This window comes from Ranitomeya variabilis, chromosome 3 (genome assembly GCF_051348905.1).
Source record: "Ranitomeya variabilis isolate aRanVar5 chromosome 3, aRanVar5.hap1, whole genome shotgun sequence".
Classification (NCBI taxonomy): Eukaryota; Metazoa; Chordata; class Amphibia; order Anura; family Dendrobatidae; genus Ranitomeya; species Ranitomeya variabilis.
Window position 1 is genome coordinate 408,747,352 of NC_135234.1, and position 23,852 is coordinate 408,771,203.

At 44.3% G+C, this 23,852-nt stretch overlaps 1 protein-coding gene across 3 annotated transcripts in view; it reads left to right on the plus strand.

The window, feature by feature from the left end:
• Positions 1-3,464: 3,464 nt before the first annotated feature.
• The window catches only part of NLE1 (notchless homolog 1), a 41,041-nt gene continuing 20,653 nt past the window's right edge, over positions 3,465-23,852 (plus strand). Inside the window, exons 1-6 of one of the 3 annotated variants that reach the window (XM_077296237.1) lie at positions 3,465-3,644; positions 5,305-5,441; positions 6,828-7,045; positions 7,142-7,221; positions 17,909-17,985; positions 21,996-22,093. In XM_077296237.1, coding sequence (XP_077152352.1) covers positions 3,629-3,644; positions 5,305-5,441; positions 6,828-7,045; positions 7,142-7,221; positions 17,909-17,985; positions 21,996-22,093 — 626 coding nt within the window. In that variant the 5' untranslated portion in view covers positions 3,465-3,628. Of the gene's footprint in view, positions 3,825-5,304; positions 5,442-6,827; positions 7,046-7,141; positions 7,222-17,908; positions 17,986-21,995; positions 22,094-23,852 lie in introns of all 3 variants that reach the window. The other 2 variants (XM_077296238.1, XM_077296239.1) reach the window with 2 other exon arrangements.

The following is a 23,852-nucleotide window of genomic DNA, read 5'->3' on the forward strand; positions in this document are numbered from 1 at the left end:
GCCTTTCTGTCTGAAGTTTAGTCTTTAACAAGTGAAATGCATGCTCAATTTGGTTGAGATCAGGTGACTGACTTGGCCATTCAAGAATATTCCACTTCTTTGATTTAATTAACTCCTGGGTTGCTTTGGCTTCATGTTTTGGGTCATTGTCTATCTGTAGGATGAAACGACGACCAATCAGTTTGGCTGCATTTGGCTGGATCTGAGCACACAGTGTGGCTCTGAATACCTCAGAATTCATTCGGCTGCTTCTGTCCTGTGTCACATCATCAATAAACACTAGTGACCCAGTGCCACTGGCAGCCATGCATGCCCAAGCCATCACACTGCCTCCGCCGTGTTTTACAGATGATGTGGTATGCTTTGGATCATGAGCTGTACCACGCCTTCGCCATACATTTCTCTTTCCATCATTCTGGTAGAGGTTGATCATGGTTTCATCTGTCCAAAGAATGTTATTCCAGAACTGTGCTGGCTTTTTTAGATGTTTTATAGCAAAGTCCAGTCTAGCCTTTTTATTCTTGATGCTTATGAGTGGCTTGCACCGTGCAGTGAACCCTCTGTATTTACTTTCATGCAGTCTTCTCTTTATGGTAGATTTGGATATTGATATGCCTACCTCCTGGAGAGTGTTGTTCACTTGGTTGGCTGTTGTGAAGGGGTTTCTCTTCACCATGGAGATTATTCTGCGATCATCCACCACTGTTGTCTTCCATGGGCGCCCAGGTCTTTTTGCATTGATGAGTTCACCAGTGCTTTCTTTCTCTCTCGGGATGTACCAAACTGTAGATTTTGCCACTCCTAATATTGTAGCAATTTCTCGGCTTGTTTTTTTCTGTTTTCGCAGCTTAAGGATGGCTTGTTTCACCTGCATGGAGAGCTCCTTTGACCGCATGTTTACTTCACAGCAAAACCTTCCAAATGCAAGCACCACATCTCAAATCAACTCCAGGCCTTTTATCTGCTTAATTGAGAATGACATAATGAAGGGATTGCCCACACCTGTTCATGAAATAGCCGAGTCAATTGTCCAATTACTTTTGGTCCCTTTAAAAACAGGGTGGCACATGTTAAGGAGCTGAAACTCTTAAACCCTTCATCCGATTTTAATGTGGATACCCTCAAATGAAAGCTGAAAGTCTGAACTTCAACTGCATCTGAATTGTTTTGTTTAAAATTCATTGTGGTAATGTCTATAACCAAAATTAGAAAAATGTTGTCTCTGTCCAAATATATATGGACCTAACTGTATGTAGTATGTTGTATGTAGTATGTATGTTTGTGTTGTTTTTTTACATTCAACACATTAGCCGGATGATGGGATACTACTGTCCCATCATTGGCTAATGTGTCAATCACTGTCATTGTAGCAGGCATATCCCGATGGGACTTGTAGTGCCATCGGACGTTGCCTGCACACACACACAACCCCCGACAGGCCCGTACAGACCCCTGGCAGCCTGCACAGACCCCCGGCAGGCCCGCACAGATCCCCTGCAGGCCGCACAGACCCCCAGCAGGCCCGTACAGACCCCCGGCAGGCCCGCACAGACCCCCGGCAGGCCCGCACAGACCCCCCACGGTCACGCACAGACCCCGCCCGCACACACAGACATGCAGTCTCCACCCACGCACCACCCACACTCCATTATTGTGCATCATTGCACTATAGGAACTTCCGATTCCGGTATATCTTAAAAGTATCAGAACTCAGTATCGGAAATCCGATACAGCGAATATCGGCCGATGCTGTCATTCGGACTTTAATATAATGCTCATCATTCTCTTCTGTTCGCCAGCAGAGCAGGGGAGAATAATGAGAGCCAACTTCAGCACCAGCCGCCGGGGAACAGCGCTTAGGCTATGTGCCCACGTTGCAGATTTCTGTGCGTATTTTTACCACTCAGTTTTTGAGAAATCTGCAGGTATAACGCACTGCGTTTTACCTGAGGGTTACCAGCGGATTTCCCGCATTTTTTGTGCGGATTTCACCTGCGTTTTTACACCTGCAGATTCCTATTGAGGAGCAGGTGTAAAACGCTGCGGAATCCGCACAAAGAATTGACATTCTGCCGAAAATACAAGGCAGCGTTTCCGCGCAGTATTTTCCACAGCATGTGTACTGCGGATTTGGTTTTCCATATGTTTACATCATGGTGCCGTACACCGCATGGAAAACTGCTGTGAATCCACAGAGGCCAATCTGATGCGGATCCGCAAAGGGTGCTCATACCCTTACTGTAGCACCTCTTCCCCGGCGTCCATCCGTGTGGTACTGATGCGGCACACGGGTGGCAACACGGTTGCCACACGTAGTACACACACGGACATCTCCGGTACCATTTTTTTCCGGTACCAGAAATAAACGGACATGTAAAACCAGCCTTAGTAGCACTGATATTACCACCATACAGTGACCCTATAATGGTAATATCAATTTTACACCACACCAGTACTCTGTAGACCGTATATGTGTGTACAGATACTCACCAGTGATGTTCTCAATGAACATAGTTATTCATTCTTGCTATTCTTATCCATTCGGCCCAGACCTCCATGACCACTTCTTCTATCCTTAACTCGTCTCTGTACAATGTAACACAGAGACATCTTTGCAATGACTAAGGTCAGCCGACCGAAACGTGTTTGCTAAAGATTTAGCTTACTGTTGGATGAGAAGCTGCAACTTCAGACTTTTATATGTAATTTTTGTTCAATAAAAAGGCTTTTTTTTTGTTTTTACCAAAGATTCCTCCTCCCGCACACTGGATCTTCCTGTGGGTGAGCTGACTTATATTCTATTTAACCCAAGGGAAACCCACGAAACTCCTTACAGATGTTGTCATGGTGGGATTTAAACCCAGGACCCCAGTGCTGCAAAGTAATGATGCTAACCACTGAGACAGCGTGCTGCCCCATGTTCATCCACAACCTGTTTTTCAGTGTTTTCACTGCTTTTCTATCACTTTTTTGCAATGTTTTTGGGTGCGGATTACATGTGAGCTACATTTACGTTTAATACAATTAATTTCATGCACCAAAAACACTTCAAAAACACCAGTGCGTGTTTTTTTCACTTTCTCCTTGCTTTGTGTGTGTGGAAACAAAACGCTGCAAAAACACTGAAAGCATTGACATGCTGCAAATTTCAAAAACGCTGCTGTTCTCAAATTCAGTCAGGGAAAAAACAAAACAAAAGTGTGCATTAGATTTTCTAAAATCTCATAGCTTTTGCACGTAGTGTAGAAAGCAGCTATTTGCATAAAAAAAAAACCACAGCAAAAAAAAGCTGCACGTGAACATGGCCTTCCTGGACAATTTGAATTCTCTGGAATCACTACATGCTATGCACCTCACACAGATTCAGTTCTTCCCCATTCTAGAAGACTCCGTAGTCGCAGAGTCCCCTGAGCCCACCCTATGTAGTAATGCACAGAACTTCCTACCTCCTACTTCCACTCATAGACCTACATGGAGAGCAGAACGTGTCCTCCCGCTATGTAACGTGTCAGCACTCCAGCAGGTGGCGCTGCCGTCCGCACTGGTGCCGCTCGTTAGTGCAGAATCTCTCTGGTAGGCTGGCGCTGACAGATGACGTGTGCACCCACTTGCGCCCGGTGTACTACACATGTCTGCTGTGTCCAGTGAGTACACGTAGAAGTTATTGCGGCCGGCTGCGGTAGTTGTAGCGTGCGGCTTCTCGGGAGTGATTATCGGTACATGTGTTACATCTGAGAACAAGGCTGCTGCGAGTAACAGGCTATGTCTTGTGCTAACCTGTGCAGATGGACTTTATGCAGTTTATGGTGCTAGGTGCTGGCCAGGTGACACAAGCTATGGGATAGGTGACTGATAACTGACAGATCGGTGAGGGGCTGACCAATGGGGTCCGCACTGACTGCCAGCACTGACTGCCAGCACTGACTGCCAGCACTGGGCACTTTTCTCCCTGTTACCATGGAGCAGCCATCAGCAGCACTTCACCGAGTGCCGATAACATGCTGTTTATGGAGCAGGCTGAAATGAAAAGTCACTGCCCACTGTCATGGTTCTCTTTGATGGGCATTCTGCCTACTTATTTATTTTACTCACTTATATATAGCGCCAATAATTCCACAGCTTTACACACATCATCATCACTGTCCCCGTTGGGGCTCACTATCTAGAATCCCTATCAGTATGTCTTTGGAATGTGGGAGGAAACCGGAGGAAACCCACGCAAACACGGGGAGAACATACAAACTCCTTGCAGATGTTGTCCAAGGTGGGATTTGAACCCAGGCTGCAGTTCTAACCACTGAGCCACCATACTTGTGGTCACATGCCGACTAGTCTCATCCAACTTCTCTCAATTCTCTTCCATTGTGAGAAGCAAAGCATAGTCTAGTTGGCATGTGACAGCTCCAATGAAAATGACATCCTGATTCTGCAGTCACACAGAGTGACCGCAGACTGGAAATCCCCATTTACGATCATTCTGTACATGTAATTCCTGGCTGGCCTGTGGGTAGTGTCCTGTAATTCAGCGCTGATCAACTTTTTTGAAGCCTGTCTGTGCTCGTAACTAGGCCAAAATCAGCACATGTATATTATCCCTTAGTTATAAAAAAGCAGCAGAGTGAAATAACACAAAACGTTGTTTATTCGCAGGATGATGTTGAAAACTAAGCAACGTAAAGCTGCACAGCAGTGTGTCAGACATTGTATAGTAAATCTTTCTCCCATGGTATGTGCAGGCTCCTTCCTCACCGATCACCCCCTCCTCTGTACGCTGTGTCCTAACAGATGTATTAGCAGCCATACTACAGAGATGTGTGACCTCCCAGCACTTCCTCCGCAGGTCACTCTTTACTGCTGATGTTAATAAATCCCAGGAATCCCACCATTCAGTGTGACAGACCTGCTAACTGTGCAGTGTGTGCGTTTGTCAGTAAATGTTTTATTTTCTCTTGTTGATGGAGGGGCCATTCTTGTACAGTTTCCTGGCTCCGCTTTTATCTTCTGCTCACTATTTAGTTTCATTCGTACATATAAGCATGAGACTGACTTTAAAGAGTAAAAAAGCACTTTCAAGTATAAGTGACTCCTATAGTGGTGTTTTTGTCATTTCTGCACCAGGGCATCATGAGAGGGCGTTTAAATTCTTATTACTGTTTTTGACTGATCTGAGACCTTTTAAGTATAATCTTTATTGGGTGAAAAACTCATTTCATACTTATTGGTGGTAATCTATTATTTTTATAACATTTTAGTGAATTTTAAAAAGACAACTACTTATCTTTGTACTAACTTTTTTCTTTACAGATATGAAGGAAGATGTGGGAAGAATTTTGGTTCAGTTTAAGAATGAAAGTGGGGAAGTGCTCGGCACTTCATTTGATGTTCCTGTGGACATTACACCTGATAAACTACAGCTCGTCTGTGATGCCCTTTTACAGGAGGTAATAATGACTGCTTATATATGTCTGCCAAGATTACAGGTATTCTAAGTAATCAGAGCCAGTCATCAGTGAGGACTACATGAAATCATCATGGGCTCTCTCATTACAGAGAGCTATGTTTTGCACTGAGATGTTGAGGTATTTGCAACCAAGCTGTGATAGTCCGGGATCAAGCACGCCCAACAAATTCATTCAGAAAAGTGCTGTAAATTAAGAAAGAATTTTACTCCAGACCCTGCGTGGCGTACAGTTCTGTCAGTGGCACATCCTAGCTGAAAGATGCACCAAACTCATTGAGGTACATGCCTTTTATTGAATTTGGCACATCTTACTCCAGCACCTTATTATTGAATTTCATAGAACTTACTCCAGAGCTTCTGTCATTAAGACTGGCGTGCAAAATGCCAAACTTAGAGTGTATACCAAGATTAGAAGTTAAGCTCTATCCATAGGATTTCCCGATCAGTGTAGGTCTGACTCCCTGGGACCTGCACCGATCCCAAGAATGTGAGCCACTTGTGTTTGAAGTGGAGAGCAAGCATGCGCATCCCTGCTCCATTCATTCTTAATGGCACAGCGCTTGACTTAAGCACTAACATTAAGAATTAATTTAGCTGAGCATGCTCGACCTCTGGTCCATTCAGATGGGGCTTTTCAGAGTTCTCGTGATGACTGGTGAACCCAGCGACTTCACTCGGATCACTGGTGGCCCCTTTAAAGGGGTTGTCTGGGACTATAACATTGATGGCCCATCCTTAGATTCGGTCATCAGTGTCTGATTGGAGATACAACACCCATCACACCTGCCGATCGACTTTCGCGGAACGGCGAAGTTGCAGAGCTGCACAGCTCAGTCATTGGGATAGTTAATGTCCTCTACAACCCAATAAGAATCCAAACCATAGTTATAAAAAGGAGCATGAACGTTTCTGTCACGCAGCTACTCCATCCCCATTCACAGATCTCTTTCTAAACACAATTACAAACCCTTCATGCAGTTTTTCAGCTACAAACATACCTAGTCCTTGTCTGCTCCTTAATTGTATTAGCTTGGCAGCAGATCCTGTAGAATTTATGTGATGGACGTTTATCTTATGTGGTCATGAACACAGTACAGTTTAGATCACAGATCCCCTCTGAAATGTGGGATGATGATGATGGGATCCGTTTTTAATCAAATGTATTTTGGTGAGTTGTCTGTCAGTCATTTTCCTTCCTTTGTTGACCTTGCATTTGACAGAGCTGAACATACTTTGTGGGCAATGGCTATTTGATGTATTAGGCCATCATTAGTCTTACAAGTGAAAATTGCATAAAAATACTAGTTTTCATTTTAGTTATGCCCTTATGGTATTTGTTGTGTTTTTTTTGTTTTGTTTTTTAAAGGAAGAGACGGTACCTTTAGCATTTTTTGTCCATGATGTGGAAATTGTGACATCTTTAGAAAAAACACTGGAAAAACAGACAGTAGAAACAGAAAAAGTGTTGGATATCATCTATCAGCCACAAGCTGTCTTTAAGGTCCGTGCAGTCACGCGATGCACCAGTTCTTTAGAGGGACACACTGAAGCTGTGATCTCTGTAGCTTTCAGCCCAACTGGAAAGTAAGTATGACTACAAATATACATACCATTGCGATCTGAGCTAACCTCCTCTATCTAGAGGAGCATGTGGTAAGCATAATCTATGTGTAATTGCAGACACTTGGCCAGTGGATCAGGAGACACTACTATTCGCTTCTGGGACCTTAGCATAGAGACGCCTCTTTTTACATCCAAAGGTAAGCAGATGAAATGAGACATATTCTAATGCTATACGTCAGTATTGGTTATTTAGTTTGACGTATACGTACACCTTCGGTGAGTTTATACTGGTAATAGTGAGACAAATTCTCTGTGGCTTTTTGAGGTGGCACTACTGCTGTAGTCCAAAGAAATGCATTGTGTGTTTTCAAGTATGTGGGCTGTCTATCCTTTTCAGTACATACCAGTTCATGGACACAGCTTACAAATCTTGCAGCCGGAGACCAAGCCATTTAAATCTTTGCAAAGTGTAGCATGGAGTTGGCACTGCACATCTTCTATTATATATAATAGGAGCCATATTTCATTGGACATAAGGAGTAGTGATGAGAGCAAGTGCTGGTTACTTGAGTTCGCCTTGGCTGCTCGGATATGTCTGTCTATCCTTGCATGTTTTGTAGCTGTCTAACAGGTGCAAAACATGCAGGTGCGGGGACTCGAACATGTCACTCGAGCACCCGCGATACTCTGTGCATACCCAAGTAACACGCACTTGCGCTGATCACTAATAGAGTCCAAGGCCGCGTTCACACATTCACTATTTGGTCAATATTTCAAATCGGTTTTTGTATGCTAAAGCCAAGTGTGAGTGAAAAATACAGAAGTGACGTGTTTCTATGAAACTTTTCCTCTGATTGCTCCATTCCTGATTTTAGTTTACAAATACTGATGTAAAATACTGAACGTGTGAATGTTGCCTTAGGAGATGGCCTGCAAGTAGACTAAAGAAAGAGTAACTAAGCTTTTTTTTTAAATTATTGATCAGCCTTTGTAAACTTATGAATCTTTGAACTATACTCCATTTCCTTATTTTGTAAGTGCTGGCTTATTTGGCTAGTTAATGTGTTGGTGGCTAACTTAAACGGCAGGTCTAGTAAAGATCTGTATTCAGAGAGATAACTTCTCTGCACCTCTTCCCCCATGGTCAGATGGAAAAAGCTTTTGTATATACAGTGGTGTGAAAAAGTGTTTGCCTCTTCCTGATTTCCTATTCTTTTGCATGTTTGTCACATGTTTCAGATCACCAAGCAAATTTAAATATTAGAGAAAGATAACACAGGTAAACACAAATACAGTTTTTAAATTAAGTTGTTTATTATTAAGGGAAAAATAAATCCAAACCTACATGGACCTGTGTGAAAAAGTGATTGCCCCCTAAACCTAATAACTGGTTGGGCCATCCTTAGCAGCAACAACTGCAATAAAGCGTTTGTGATAACTGACAGTCTTTTACAATGCTCTGGAGGAATTTTGGCCCACTTGTCTCTGCAGGATTGTTGTAATTCAGCCACATTGGAGGTTTTACGTGCATGATCCGCCTTTTTAAGGTAATGCCACAGCATCTCCATCAGATTAAGGTCAGGACTTTGACTAGGCCACTCCAAAGTCTTAATTTTATTTTTCTTCAGCCATTCAGAGGTGAACTTGCTGGTGTGTTTGCATCATTGTCCTGCTGCATAACCCAACTGTGCTTCAGCTTGAGGTCACAAACAGATGGCCGGACATTCTCCTTCAGGATTTTTCGGTAGACCGCAGAAATCATGGTTCCATTTACGACAGTAAATCTTCCAGGTCCTGAAGCAACAAAACAGCCCCAGACCATCACAGTACCACCACCATATTTTACTGTTGGTATGGTGTTCCTTTTCTGACATGGTGTGTTACTTCTCTGCAAGATGTAATGGGACATACACCTTCAAAAAAGTTCAACTTTTGTCTTGTCAGTCCACATAGTACTCTCCCAAATGTCTTGGTGATCATCAAGATGTTTTCTGGCAAAACTGAGACAAGCCTTTATGTTCTTATTGCTCAGCAGTGGTTTTGGTCCTGGAACTCTGCCATGCAGGCCATTTTTTTTTATTGTGGAGTCATGAACACTGGCCACCTTAACTGAAGCAAGTGAGGCCTGCAGTTCTTTGGATGTTGTTGTGGGGTCTATTGTGAGTTGTCGCTGCGCTCTAGGGGAAATTTTGGTTGGCCATCCACTCCTGGGATGTTTGACCACTGTTCCATGTTTTTGCCATTTGTGGATAACGGGTCTCACTGTGGCTCGCTGGAGTTCCAAAGCTTTAGAAATGGCTTTATAACCTTTTCCAGAATTATAGATCTCAATTACAGTACTTTGTTTCTCATGTGTTCCAGAATTTCTTTGGATCGCAGCATGATATCTAAGTTTTGAGGATCTTTTGGTCTACTTCACTTTGTCAGGCAGGTCCTATTAAAAGTGATTTCTTGATTGAGAACAGGTGTGTCAGTAATCAGCCCTGGGTGTGGCTAGAGAATTTGAACTCCGCTTCCCAAAGATGTGATAAACCACAGTTAATTTATGTTTTAAGGAGGGGGGTAATCACTTTTTCACACAGGGCCCTGTAGGTTTGAGTTTTTTTCTCTTAACCCCTTAGTGACCAGGCCAATTTTTTAAAAAATCTGATGTCTCACTTCATGTAATAATAACTCTGGAATACTTCAAGATATCCCATTGATTTTGAGATTGTTTTTTTTGGGACGCATACGTAATGGTAAATTTAGGTTGATATGTTTTGTGTTTATCTATACAAATATCAGAAATTGTACAAAAAATTGTAAAAATTAGCAATTTTCAAACTTTAATTATCCCTATAATACAGATAGTCATACCGCACAAATCGTTAAAGGGAACCTGTCACAACCCCCCCCCCCCCCCAGGCGTTTGTAACTAAAAGAGCCACCTTGTGCAGCAGTAATGCTGCATTTGGACAAGGTGGCTCTTTTAGTTATTGTCCTAGCACACGCTGAAAAAAAAACTTACAAAATGTGAAACACTTACAAAATACCGTGAAATCGCCAGGGAGGCGGGACTTTCCTTCCTAATCAGACGCAGCACAGCTGTCATTCATACCCCCTTGGCGCCGGGCGCCGCCTCCTCAGCGTTGTTTGAATCTGTCCCGGAGCCTGCGCTGTTATGTGATCCCTTGGGCATGTGCAGTTAGCGCTGCCCGTCTTCTGACATCATTTGTTGTCAGGCTGACTGTGCCTGTGCGGCCGCGTTGCCCGAGATCCCGCCCCGCAGTCTGTTCTGATTTATTCACATTGCGGGGCTGGGATTCATGGGCATGCGCAGTGCATATCTTTGCCTCTCACTCATCAACGTATTCAAAATTGCTTTCAGGTAGATCATTATCCCTTCAGGTGCTTTTCAGAAATGAATGCAAAGTGCCATAACAGGAATGAAGAAGTTTATTTTTACCACCTAAATTTTGATAACTTCTGAACAGGCCACTATAGCCGGCAGACTCTAAGGCCGTTATTTGACCATGAACTGCCATGGCAAATATCAGGATCACACAATCAAGATCTCAGGGTGCTAATGGAGTTAAAGAGCGAGCCTCCGCATTCTGTTAACCATGTAGATGCTGTAGTCACTATTGACAGCAGCATCTTAGGGGTTAAACGGCTATAGTTGGTACCAACACTTATCGTGGTCGATGCAGCAAATGGTCAGCTATAGTGTGCAACTGACCACTGCTGGATTGTCACCCATCGGGGAATACTAATCTCTTATATCGCAGGTCAGTAAAAAGGTGTATTGGTGGTTATTAAGGGGTTAATAACAAAGAGCTTCATTTATAAACTGCATTTTGTGATTACTTGTGTTATCTTTGTCTAATATTTGAATTTGTTTGCTGATCTGAAGCATTAAAGTGCCACAAACATACAAAAGAATAGGAAATCAGGAAGGGGACAGACACGTTTTCGCACCAATGTAGTTTCATGGGAGAGGGAATAGAAAAGCTCACAGAGGAGTATGGATTTTTCTAGACCTGCAGTTGAAATCAGCTACTAAGACATCATGAACTAGGCAGATAAGACATTTACTTTCAGCATGGTGTGAAAAATAAAATGAACCAAAATTCGATAATAAAGTATATTGCAAAAATTCATAAATTTACAAAGGCTGAACAATAAAAAAAAAGTTACTCTTTAACCATTTCATGACCGGGCAATTTACCCCCATTCTTGACCATGCCCATTATAATAAATAACTTTTTTTTTCATTATACATGGGGAATAATTTTCATGTAATTTTATTTTTTTGCTAAAAAAATGATTCAGACTGGCAAAGCCTATTTTTTATGTGTTTTTTTTTCTATTTTGTGTGGGGTTTTTTACATGCTGTGCTCCCTACGGGTTTTTTTTTTTTCCTGGAGCTGGTATGTTACTCACAGTTATACGGGAATTTCAGCCTCTTGGCTGCATAGCTGAATGGTCTGGGTCCAGCAGCTCCTGCTCCATCTTTACACCCAGTGATCACATTTACACCCAGTGATCACATTTACACCCAGTGATCACATGTTCATTGGGTCCAGGGGCGGAAGCAATGTCAGTGCTAGTACTTTTAATCTGTATACACAAGCCCTGGTTTAGCAGTAGGTATACAGATTATGAAGGTAAACATGGTAATTTCTATCTTCTCTCTGGGAAGTCTGCATGTTTCTGACAGCCAGCTCTATGCCACCACAGTTGCCCATTCTTGTGCAAGCTACTTACACTGTATTGACTTTTTAGATTGCCCATGCAGAGTAATGTGTGGACTTCCCGGATGGACGTTTATAGTCCTTGGACAGTATGGAAGTAGTTAATGGGGTTCTTTGGCCTTGGGCTACAAGTCTGCAGTCATTCTGCGTCTGCACACATATGAATTCTCACAGCGCGCATGAATTCTCCTTCGCCTCATTGGGGGACACAGACCGTGGGTGTATGCTGCTGCCACTAGGAGGCTGACACTAAGTGATACAAAGAAAGTGATCTCCTCCCCTGCAGTATACACCTTCCTGCTGGCTCTCAGCTAACCAGTTCTTGCTTAGTGTCCGTAGGAGGCACACGGACTGGTCTGCCATTCAGACCCCAAAAACTCTTTTTACCTTTACAACGGTCAAATGGGGCGACGGATCCTTTCAATGTTCCGATCTCCCCAAACCAACAACAGGCGAGCACGGGAGTTTTACCTCTCCGTATCCTCTCCTGCGACGTGGGAAGCCACTGCCTGAGCTGATTCTAGGGGCGACGGGCCCCTTCAAGGGCACCGATCTCCCCCCTCCGTTATCAGACGAGCACTGGAGTGTCACCTCCAGTATCCTCTTCTGCAGCCAGGCCTATTGCCGGACATTCAGCCCTGCCCACCAGGATTTACCCTCGGCTATTCAGAGGCACTTTCCAGCGTGGCGTCCGAGCAGCCCCCACTGCACCACCACTATTTAAAGCGGATGGTACAAGGAGGCGGACGGTTCCTCTCCACCTCCAAAGGGAGAATGGATTGAGGGCTTTTCTTTATCCCTGCACCGTCCAAACAGCAGCAACAGCATAGGATCTTTTCTTCTTTCTAACCTGCTGAACAAAGCTGCATACTGGGGTAATTGCCGGGACTCGAGCGGTTGGAGGGCTCTGCGCAACCGGCGGCTTTTTCCCTCGTTCAGCGCCGGCTGGCTTCAAAAATGTAGCCCCCGGCTTCGGGTTTGTGTAGGCCGCAACCCGTAACTCCGCCCCTGCTAGGCTGCTCTTCAGGCTCCGCCCCCTATTCAGGCGCCTCTCATTCAGGACGAGAACTCTATTCTTGGCGGCCATCTTCTTCGCCCTGCCATTTCCGGACACAAGCTCATCCGGAAGTGGCTGCTGCACGTTCCGGCGGTATTCAGCGCTGAAGACAGCGCTATTCCAGAAAGGGGACTCAGAATCCGGGTAAGGAGACAGCAATGCCTCCCTCCGCACCCCTCCCCCGCACGCACCCCGGCAGCATAAAGGGACTAGCGTACCCTGTTTTTTAATGCATACGATGCAATCTCTGGTCTTAAAGGCACATGACCAGCAAGTGACTGGCAATCCCTGGTCTATAAGGCACTCGTCCAGCATTTCCTGGTCTTAAGGGTACATGACCGCATTCCCTGGTCTTAAAGGCACATGTCCAGTACTTGCTGGGCTTATCGGTACATGTCCAGCATTCCCTGGCCCTTTAAAGACACATGACCAGCATTCCCTGGTCTTAAAGGTTTCCTAGTTTAAAGGGGCACATTACCAGCATTCTCTGCTCTAAAAGTCATGACCAGCCGGAAGCCGGTCGCCTTTAACAGAGTACTTAATTCAAATGAGCTCAGGAGCCCTCTGCCGCCGCCAATCCCAGCTCTTCCCAGAGTACCTAGTTCCCCCCAAGGGGCTTCGCCTCTGGCGTAATCCATGGCTTCTCTGACAAGAGATTGAACCCTCTGGTTTGAAGTGCTCGCAAGACCAATATACATGGATCCTCCCCTACATGGAAGCTTTAGGCTAGCAGGGGCCACATGTATTCTAGAAACACAACAAGACTCCGCATATGAATCAGACGTTGCCTTGGATCTGGACTCACCAGAGCCTCAGAACAAGATCGATTCGCCCATTTAGGCCACAATCTTTGTAAATTTAACAAGGTCTTCCTCTAGATCACACAGGGTCCCTCAAAAACGGAAACCCTTACTAGTGCATTTGCAATTTTCCTGGACAGCGAGCGTCCGGATAAGCGATCACTGGCGAGCACCATGGTAGCGCAGTGGTAAACACATGAATAATCGCAAATGGACTTGCTCTAAAACAGACTCTTTCTTCAAGCGACATGAGATGCCATGCCTGGTTTAACTATTTTTCCATGCCTGGTCCTTCAAAGGATTCCGATCTCCTCACACCATCATCAAAAGAGCACATGGAGTGTCCCCTCTACGTATACTCTGCTACCACCGGGCCTGATGTCAACCTGGTCCTCCAGGGGACTTGATCCCCGTAGATGTACAGATGCCTTTCTTTTTTGAAGTCCGAGCAGTTCCCCTCTGCGTCGCCACTATTTAACGGATGATGCGAGGAGGCGGACGATTCCTCTCCACCTCCCTGATAAGAGGTTGGTTGATTGAGAGTTTATCCTTTTATCTCTGCATGTTCAAAGACAGCAGCGACTCAAGAGATGGGTTCTTTCTCTCACCTAGCGGATGCAACCGCGCACTTCGCTACCTGGCACCTACCAGTATCCAGTATCCCTACCCGATTGATCATCTTTTTAAAAATACCATGGACTGTCAGACAATGACTCTTTCCGTCTTGCGGCATCGAGTTCAGCACTTCACCCTTCCTTAGCCCACACGGGTTACCAGACCAATGGTCTACTGGTCGGACACCTTAGCTACTTTCATTTACAGAAAGATTGGAGTAGTGTCCGCAACACATAGGAGTGTCCTATGTAAAAATATGCTATACACCTCACCATAGGGTGCTTGGTCTATGAAGTTTTTTGTTACTGATGGTTCCAGTGTTGGTCTATATTTGTTTGTTTTCAGATCAATTATCTCTCTTCCGGGACAGTACAGCGGGCCATTCAATTCTCTTGAGCGGGAGGCTTTGTGGTGCACGCCTCTTTGAATGCGGCTAGTTGCACGGCGCTGTCTGCAGCGAATCCCATTTCATTCAGCTTTCTGGATCAGAGAACGGAAGCACTCTGCGTTCAAAAAAAAAAAAAACCTCTGTCATCACTCCCTTACAGAGTGGTTGCTTATTCGGTGAGTAGTTGGAAGTGTTCCCCACGTGGGAACAAAGGATAGCAGGGTCCTATAGATCCAACCGACAGTGGAAGGGTTGTCCAGGACAGTCTAGATCTGAGGGATCTTGGTTCCAAAAAGAGGACCGAAAGGTAAGACCGATCCTGGAACTCTAACTTTTTACAAGCTTCGAGAAGGTCATCCTCCTTTGGATGGAGTTCCCACGCTCGTCCATCACTTCAATATGAAAAGCTGGAGTTTTTTTTCTGGCATCCATCGACATTTGGGATGCTTACCTTCAACCTTGCCCTTCGGCTTTGCTACTGCTCCCAAAGTGTGTCTTGCCCCTCTGGCAAACTGGGTGCGTGGCCGTCCTCGCCTATCTTTTCGACTTCCTGCCGTCCTTCCAGGATTACGCTGAGCCCGTCTATATGCATATATACCTTACGATACCCTTCCTCTCCTGGGCTGGCGGATAGACTCAGACAGGTCTTTCTCATTTCCAGCCCAGCAGATATCCTTTTATTTAAGGACGATCCTGGACACCTCCAGAGTGTTGGAATCCTCCCTTGAAACAAGGCCGTGGTCCTTCAACAGGGAGCCCCCGCCCTTGGTCACTCTCATTCCGGGCCGGAATGGCCATCCGGCAATTCTGGCAAATGCCCGAACGGCCTGTCTGTTCGTGGGCTATCTCTTCTGCTACGTCGTTAAAAGAAGCGGGTCCTCAAGACAGGGCTGTATTTCAGCCCCGGTCCGTACCTGCCCTTATTCCATCTGATTTGCTATGAGTATCCTAGGGTAGAATAATAGCAATGGAGGCAGTTCCCTTCGCTCCCCTTGTTTTTTTTCTACAGGTCCAACAGGTTTCCAAAGGGTAATCTCCGAGCGTTTTTCTCATCCAGGGGAGATCCTGTCTTCCGGTTCAATGGTTGCTAGTGACTACGTAGCGTTCCAGCTCAAGGCCTCTGGTTATCTCGGGAATCCAGTCTCCCGATCAGTTTTTTTGCTGGGGATCCCAACGGTACCTCTGCTCCTACAGCAGGCCCAATGCCCTCTGGCAGGTCCTCCATCCAATTTTCAGTTGGATATTATCACGGCTGTGCAATACATCTATCATCTAGCAGGTACCCGCGGTCAGACACCTTGACCTACGTACCTCACACTCTCTGATGGGCCGAGATCAATCATCCAGTGATCTCGGCAGTGCTCATTCCAGGAGTACAGCTCTGGGCGGCAGTTTCTCCTCAGCTGCCAGGGTCTCGCCTCAAGTGGGTGGGAAATTCATCTGGAAGTCTTCCAACATATCTGCCTTCACTGGAGCACTCCAGATGTAGATCGGATGGCGTCCAGCCTGAACGCCAATGTACTCGAGTTCATGATTCAGCTTCGAGACCCAGTAGCCATCGTAGTGCATGCTCTGGTTCTTCTGTGATACCAGCTCCATCACGCCTTTTCCTCTAGTTCCGAGGGTCTTTAGGAAACAGGAAGGCTCCAGTGATCCTGGATATCCGCGTTGTCCAGGTCAATTCAGATGAGTCTTCGGAGCTGGCCGCTCTGTTCCTTCAGATCTTTTTTCCTTATTACCATCAAGGAAAGGTTGTCCTCAGCCCGTCCCCGTCCCTTGTTTCCAAGGGGGTATTGTACTTCCACTGTTACGAGGGCATCGTTCTTCCTTCTCTTTCGGTTCCAGTCCACAAAATGGAATGGGTGGCCCATTCCCTGGACAATATGAGCACCTTGAGTAAGTACCTGTCGAGGATAGCGTCCTTCGAGAGGATGGACACCTCATTTGGGCTTCCTGGTGTTTTATCGGGAAGGGCTTAGCCGTGTCATTGGCCATGTTAGTATGGTGGATTCTTTACACATCCAGAAGTCCTTCCGTGTTAGACGTCAGCCTCCACTCCACTCGATCGATCGAGGTTCCTTGGATTCTAGACACCAGGCGTCAGCAAGGCGCGTCTGTCAACTTTGCGGGTTCATCCAGCCCGCATGCACCCTTGAAGCACCATAATTCCCAGACCTCCGCAGACGTGAGTCTGGGCAGGCGGATTCTGCAGGCCGCGGTGGCGCACTTGTAAGTAGCATTACACAGGGTCTGATCTGATGATGTTCCCGCCCAGGGACTGCTTTGGGATGTCCCACGGTCTGTGTCCCCCAATTAGGCGAAGGAGAAATAGGGATTTTTGTGTACTCACCGTAAAATCCTTTTCTCCGAGCCATTCATTGTGGGACACAGCTCCCACCCTGTTATTAGTTTGTGCTTGTTTTTTATAATTAGCATGCTATTGTCTCATATATAATTTCACATGCTATACACACACACACATATATATGTGTGTATATATATATATATATATATATATATATATATATATATATATATATATATATATATATTGACATGATCTGCTCTCATACGGTATTATTGATCTCCTACTGCTTTAGCACCGAACTGGTTAGCTGAGAGTCAGCAGGGGGGTGTATACTGCAGGGGAGGAGCTAACTTTTTTTGTATCACTTAGTGTCAGCCTCCTAGTGGCAGCAGCATACACCCACGGTCTGTGTCCCCCAATGAAGGGCTCGGAGAAAAGGATTTTACGGTGAGTACACAAAAATCCCTATTTTTCGGTGCCAGGGAGGGTGGTCGTTGTTTGAACACTTTCGGACATATTCTGGTTAGATGTGTCCTGCCTTGCTCAATGTAGGAGTATTGATCGAGGCGCACATCTAGTCAGCATAGGAAGGTGTGAATTCTAATCTCATAACTTCCAGTCATGTTCCAAGCACGGGTACCAAAGAATCCTCACAGCGATCACTGTGAAGATTCAAGTCTCCACTCACATAGTGACTGCAGACCTTTAGCCAAAGGACAGACAACCCCTTTAAGTATAAGGTAATTTGAAAACTAAGTATAAATCTCTTAACATATTTTTGTTTTCATTTTTGGTTTGAAGAAAATTTTATTATACACTTTTAGAAAACAAATAAGAAAAAAGACGCTTTAGAACTGGGAAAAAACTAGAGCCAACAAAGTTAAGGTTCAGGCTACTTTGTGGGGAAACAAATTACAATTTCTTTTGAATAATTACTTTTGTGTTTATTCAGTTTTAGTGTGTATTTGTTTTTTTAATTGCAGGGCATACACATTGGGTGCTTAGCATTGCCTGGTCCCCAGATGGGAGAAAGCTGGCATCAGGATGTAAAAATAGCCAGGTATGTTAGACTTATGAATATTGAAATTGTGACACCGAGAATGAAAAGTTGTGGAATAATAAAGGTCACAGAGTTGATAGACATGTTATTAATATATGCAAATGATGATGACATGCAAACAATATTTTCAAGACTTCTAGATAAATCCAGTATTAAGTATGAGTGCCACACATAGAAATAAATGTACTTGCACACCTTGGCATGCTTTGATTGAGATTATTAATGGTTGTCTGAGGAAGGTTCTGCTGTGCTGTATGCACTCATGGCACATTTGGGCCACGCAGGTTGCTCACAGTAGCACTAGCAAAATTAGGCATTGCTTTGTGCTAAAAAAAGTGGCTCCTGGGACACTGAGAAAATGGCTATACTACTGATATCACAACTAAATTAATGTAAGGTCTTGTGCAATGCATGGAAAAAATTTACAGCACTTGGTCCAATGTTATTCATTAGGGTAGTGCAGATGAGTATAGCATTTTTACAGATACATTGCAGTTCTGTAACATACTAAACTGTAAATAGTCTTGTAAATGATTAGTAGCTGCTGCTATAGAAACTGGATCGTATATGGACTACACACAGATGACAAGTGAGAAATAAAATAGTACTAGTTTTCTGGATCAAACTCTGGACTAATTTTTATTTTATTTTTTTATATGCTCATCTGACTCTACCCTAATGCTGGTATCCTAGTGTACCTGGAATGAAGACTAGAGGAGTCTGGGTACCGCACGTTATGCCACCCCACAACATATTCCCGGGAGTAGGACTGGTCTGGAGTTCCATCATAATGACCTCTTCTTTGGGTTCTTTGATCTCCTCAAATTCAAAGAATGGCTCGCAGTGATCCATTCTGTACTGCAAGTTAAAATTGTCACATAGCCCAAGGTTTCAAACAGTTTCTACCCAAATCAAATATTTGTCTATTAATCTCTTTGCTTATATAGCACCATCATATTCCGCAGCGCTTTACATACATTATCATCACTGTCCCCATCTAAATTCTCTATCAGTATATCTTTGGAGTTTGGGAGGAAACCAAAGAACCCAGAGGAAACCCACGCAAGCATGGGGAGAACATACAAACTCCTTGCAGATGTTGTCATTGGTGGGATTTGAGCCTAGGACCCCAGCGCTGCAAAGCAGCAGTGCTAACCACTGAATGCATTTGCACGACATTGGGCTACGATCTGGACATCCAGATACAGGTGTTCCGTTGACCCCACACAACTGCTCTCAAAGGCTATCATGATGCAGAGCAAGATAGCAATGTTGGATGGAATGTAGGTCTATGCTTTTCTATAATGCGTCCTGCTTTTGATTTGGCTGTAATGATAGCTGGAGATTAGTCTGGAGTCCATGTGGGCAACTCCATGAAGAGAAGTTCACAAGGGAACGTGCAAGTGATCCAGGAGCCATTTTTCAACACGATGCCAGGCCGCATGTTACTTGCGCTACTGTGTGCAGCCTGCGTTTCCTAAACATCCTACCATAGTCTGCAGCGTCTTTGAACTTGGTCAATATTTGAAGAGTGATTTCTCAGCAGGGATCTTGATGATTTGTGTGTGCACGTGCAATCAGCCTGGCAAGAGATTACTCAGTCAACTATACTTACACTCCTTTGCACAGTATCAGTGAGGTTAAAGGTACCGTCACACTCAGCAACTTTGCAAAGAGAACGACAACAAGCCGTGACGTTGCAGCGTCCTGGATAGCGATCTCGTTGTGTTTGACACGCAGCAGCGATCTGAACCCGCTGTGCCATCGCTGGTCGGAGCTAGAAGTCCAGAACTTTATTTCGTCGCCAGGTTGGCGTGTATCGTCAAGTTTGACATCAAAAGCAACTACGCCAGCAACGAGCATAGGGGGCGTCGCAGCGTCTCCTTCTAGCCAGTCGGTACACTCCGGCTGTTTGACATGGAGCTAACAACCAGCGAGAACGAGAAGTGAGTCGCCGTTACGTCACAGGATCACTCCTGCATCGTTCTGGAGTTGCTGTGTTTGACATCTCTACAGCGACCTAAACAACGACGCTCCAGCGATCTAGTTTAGGACAGCTCGTTGTCTATATCGCCGCAGCGTCGCTGAGTGTGACGGTACCTTAAGTGTGTGTATTTCTGCGGTTTATGCTCATATGCTATACTGAATAAATCCACATTATTGAAATGTTTTCCTCCTTTACCAATTATTAACATGACTGTGATTTCCATAATTCATTGAGTTTTCCTTTTTGATGTTGCAATTTCAATGTTGAAGAGTGTATATTCCATTGCATGTCTTAAAATGAGGTGGATGTGATATCATGTAGCAGGATGTGGAAATGTCCATCTTGTTTAAGATTGGAAAACGTGAGTCATGTAGATATCTTTTATTCAACCAAAATAAAGATGTCTAGTGCTTTTATACATCAGGAGGTCAAAAATGATGTTTGGGAACCAAAGTTACAAACGTGTGACTGTATAAACCCCTTTGCGCCGCAGACCATTTTCTATTTTTTGCGTTTTTGATTTTCACTTCCTTTCTTCCCAGAGCCATACCTTTTTTTTTATTCTTCCGTCAATATGGCCATGTGCGGGCTTATTTTTTGCAGGACTAGCTGTACTTTTGAACGACACCATTGGTTTTAACATGTCGTGTACAAGAAAACCTTTAAAAAAAATATTCCAAGCGCAGTGAAATTGCAAAAAATTGCAATCCCACACTTGTTTTTTGTTTGGCTTTTTTACTATGCTCACTAAATGCTAAAACTGACCTGCCATTATGATTGTCCAGGTCATTACGAGTTCATAAACACCAAACATGTCTAGGTTCTTTTTTATCCAAGTGGTGAAAAAGTGGTTAAAAGAAAAAAAAAAAAAAGTCGCGTCTACATTTTTCATGATCTCAGGTTGGGTGACGGTTTATTTTTTTGCATGCCGAGCTGACGTTTTTAATGATACCATTTTGATGCAGATACAATCTTTTGAACGCCCGTTATTGCTTTTTAGCGCAATGTTGCGGCGACCAAAAAAATCGTAATTCCGGCGTTTTGACTTTATCTCGCTACGCCTTTTAGCGATTGAGTTAATCCTTTTTTTTTTTAATTGATCTGGCGATTCTGAACGCTGCGATACCAAATGTGTATGTTTGAATTTATTTATTTTTTTTAATGGGGCGAAAGGGTGGTGATTTGAACTTTTGTATTCTTTAATATTTTTTAAAACTTTTTCTTTACTTTTGGCATGCTTCAGTAGCCTCCATGGGAGACTAGAAGCTGCCATAGCCGATCGGCTCTACTACATAGAGGGGATGATCAGATCGCCTCTATGTAGCTGAATTGCTGACTTGCTATGAGCGCCGACCATCGGGTGGCACTCACAGCAAGCCGGCACTGACAACCATAGAGGTCTTCAGGAGACCTCCGGTTGTCATGCCAACCCACCAGTGACCCGCGATCATGTGACGGGGGACACTGGTGGGCAGGATTCTTGCCCGATGGCCGAAAGGGCGTGCTAAATGCATCTGTCAGTTTGACAGCGGTATTTAGCGGGCACATGTCAGCTATTCAAACAGCTGACATGTCCCGGGAAATATGTGGACTTAGCGCCAGAGCCCACATCAAAGGGGGAGATGCGGCATGCGCCGTACTAGTACGGTGCATGTCGCAAAGGAGTTAGAAAAGAATTAAGTAAAACCAATGATCTGGCCCTAAAAATAACAAAGATGGGAGCATGTCCTTCGGTCTTCATAGTAAATATAGAAAAACTGACTGAACAGCCATCTAGTCTGAACTGGTGCATAACCAAAAAGTCTTACTTCGGTCTTCATATGCACCACATTCCCTAAAACAGCTGGGTGCGTGTCTTTTAACAACCTCGCCTGGGAACGTGTGTCATTCAGTAAGCACTTTCCATTTCTGTAGCAATATCTGCTTTTACTTGATGATAATGATTTTTAGTATTGGTACTAATCTGTAAATTATTTAATATTTATTTTATATATTATTTAATCCAGGTTACATTTTGTTTCAGATTTGTATCTGGGACCCAAACACAGGAAAGCAAATTGGCAAAACATTAATAGGACACTCAAAATGGATAACATGGCTGTGTTGGGAGCCTCTTCATTTGTAAGTCAGGCATGTTAAAATCCTAGTAAAATAAAGCTGACATTTTCTGAAAGAAAAAATGTAATCGAATGTCCAGTCATCTGCTCAAGAAATGATATACAAGTCACTACTTACGCGGGATGAATATCTGCTAGCTATTTTTCTCTTTTTTTTTCTTTTTTTTTTTTTAGCTAAACCTGTACAAGGTCAGAGCGGTGGTCTACTACTCCAGTATATCTACAGTGCCTATAGGGAGACACAAAAGAGCAGAGTAAAACCAAAAACACTCAGTTTCAAAAAATCACAGTAATCCGCAAGTGCTAGTAAAAAGATGTAAAGAACAGGGTATTTGGTTGATACGTTTTTTGCAAAAAATGTATACTAAGCTGCTCCACCAAACGTCAAGGTATACCCATATCAGAGCAGTCCTAACTGATGTATGCAATCCCTATCTGATGTATTTAAAACCTGATCATCTGTATATTACCTGTGTGAACAGGGTTCAGAGAGGAAAAGTCCATGTGGACACGCTGAGTGGAACAGCTTTTGTGCAGATAGCCCAAGAGGAGTGGTGGGTAACTCCCCAGTCTTGTAGACACAAGAGAGCAATTATTGGAACAGGAACACATGGGCTACTTGCACAGTGAACAAGTCTGTAGGAACATGTTCACACACCCCCAAGAAACTTGAAGACACAAAAGAGCATAGTAAAATCTTTTTACTAGCACTTGCGGATTACTGTGATTTTTTGAAACTGAGTGTTTTTGGTTTTACTGTGCTCTTTTTTGTCTTCAAGTTTCTTGGTGGTGTGTGAACATGTTCCTACAGACTTGTTCACTGTGCAAGTAGCCCATGTGTTCCAGTGCCTATAGGGAGTCTGAGGTAGCCTAGGACACACCTCCTTTCTCATTATTGGTTCAGACTGCCGCTCTTCACAATCTTCCCTACAACTCTACCTGCTGATTGGCTGTTATGAATAAGGCCACATTCGTACATCAGTGTTTGGTTAGTATTTTACCTCCGTATTTGTAAACCAAAAGCATTAGTGGAACAATCGGAAAAAAAAAGTATAATAGAAACACATCACAACTTCTGCATTTTTTATCCATTTTTGGCTTACAAAGACTCCTGTGAAATACTGACCAAATATTGAACATGGACTAGACAGAAGTCTGTCACAGGAACATCAGGAAGTCAGCGCATTGAGCACCGATTTACAGAATAGCAAGGGCCAAATTGGTACAACCCATTAACCCACTAGTGAGAAATGGTGACTTAAAGCCTATGCATCACAGAGGCTATGGGGTTGCTTTTTGAAGGGGTTATTTACTCATGATAGAAGGTGATGGCATTTCATCCTATACAAGTGGCTCTTTCGCCACTGCCCCATGCTGCCCTATTTTCAGCCGTTTTATGGTCACTGACTTTACAAAAACTAATGTGGGTAAGGCTACTTTCACACTAGCGTCGGGCTCGGCCCGTCGCGGTGCGTTGGGCCGAGGTTCCCGACGCTAGCGTTGTCTCTGCCGCACAACGGGGGCAGCGGATGCATTTTTCCAGCACATCCGCTGCCCCATTGTGAGGTGCGGGGAGGTGGGGCGGAGTTCCGGCCGCGCATGCGCGGTCGGAAAAAGCGGACCGTCGTGAGCAAAAAACGTTACATATAGCGTTTTTTGGTCCCGACGGTCCGCCACAACACGGCGCAACCGTCGCACGATGGTTGCGACGTGTGTCAATCTGTCGCAATACTTCGCTTAATGTAAGTCTATGGGGAAAAAAC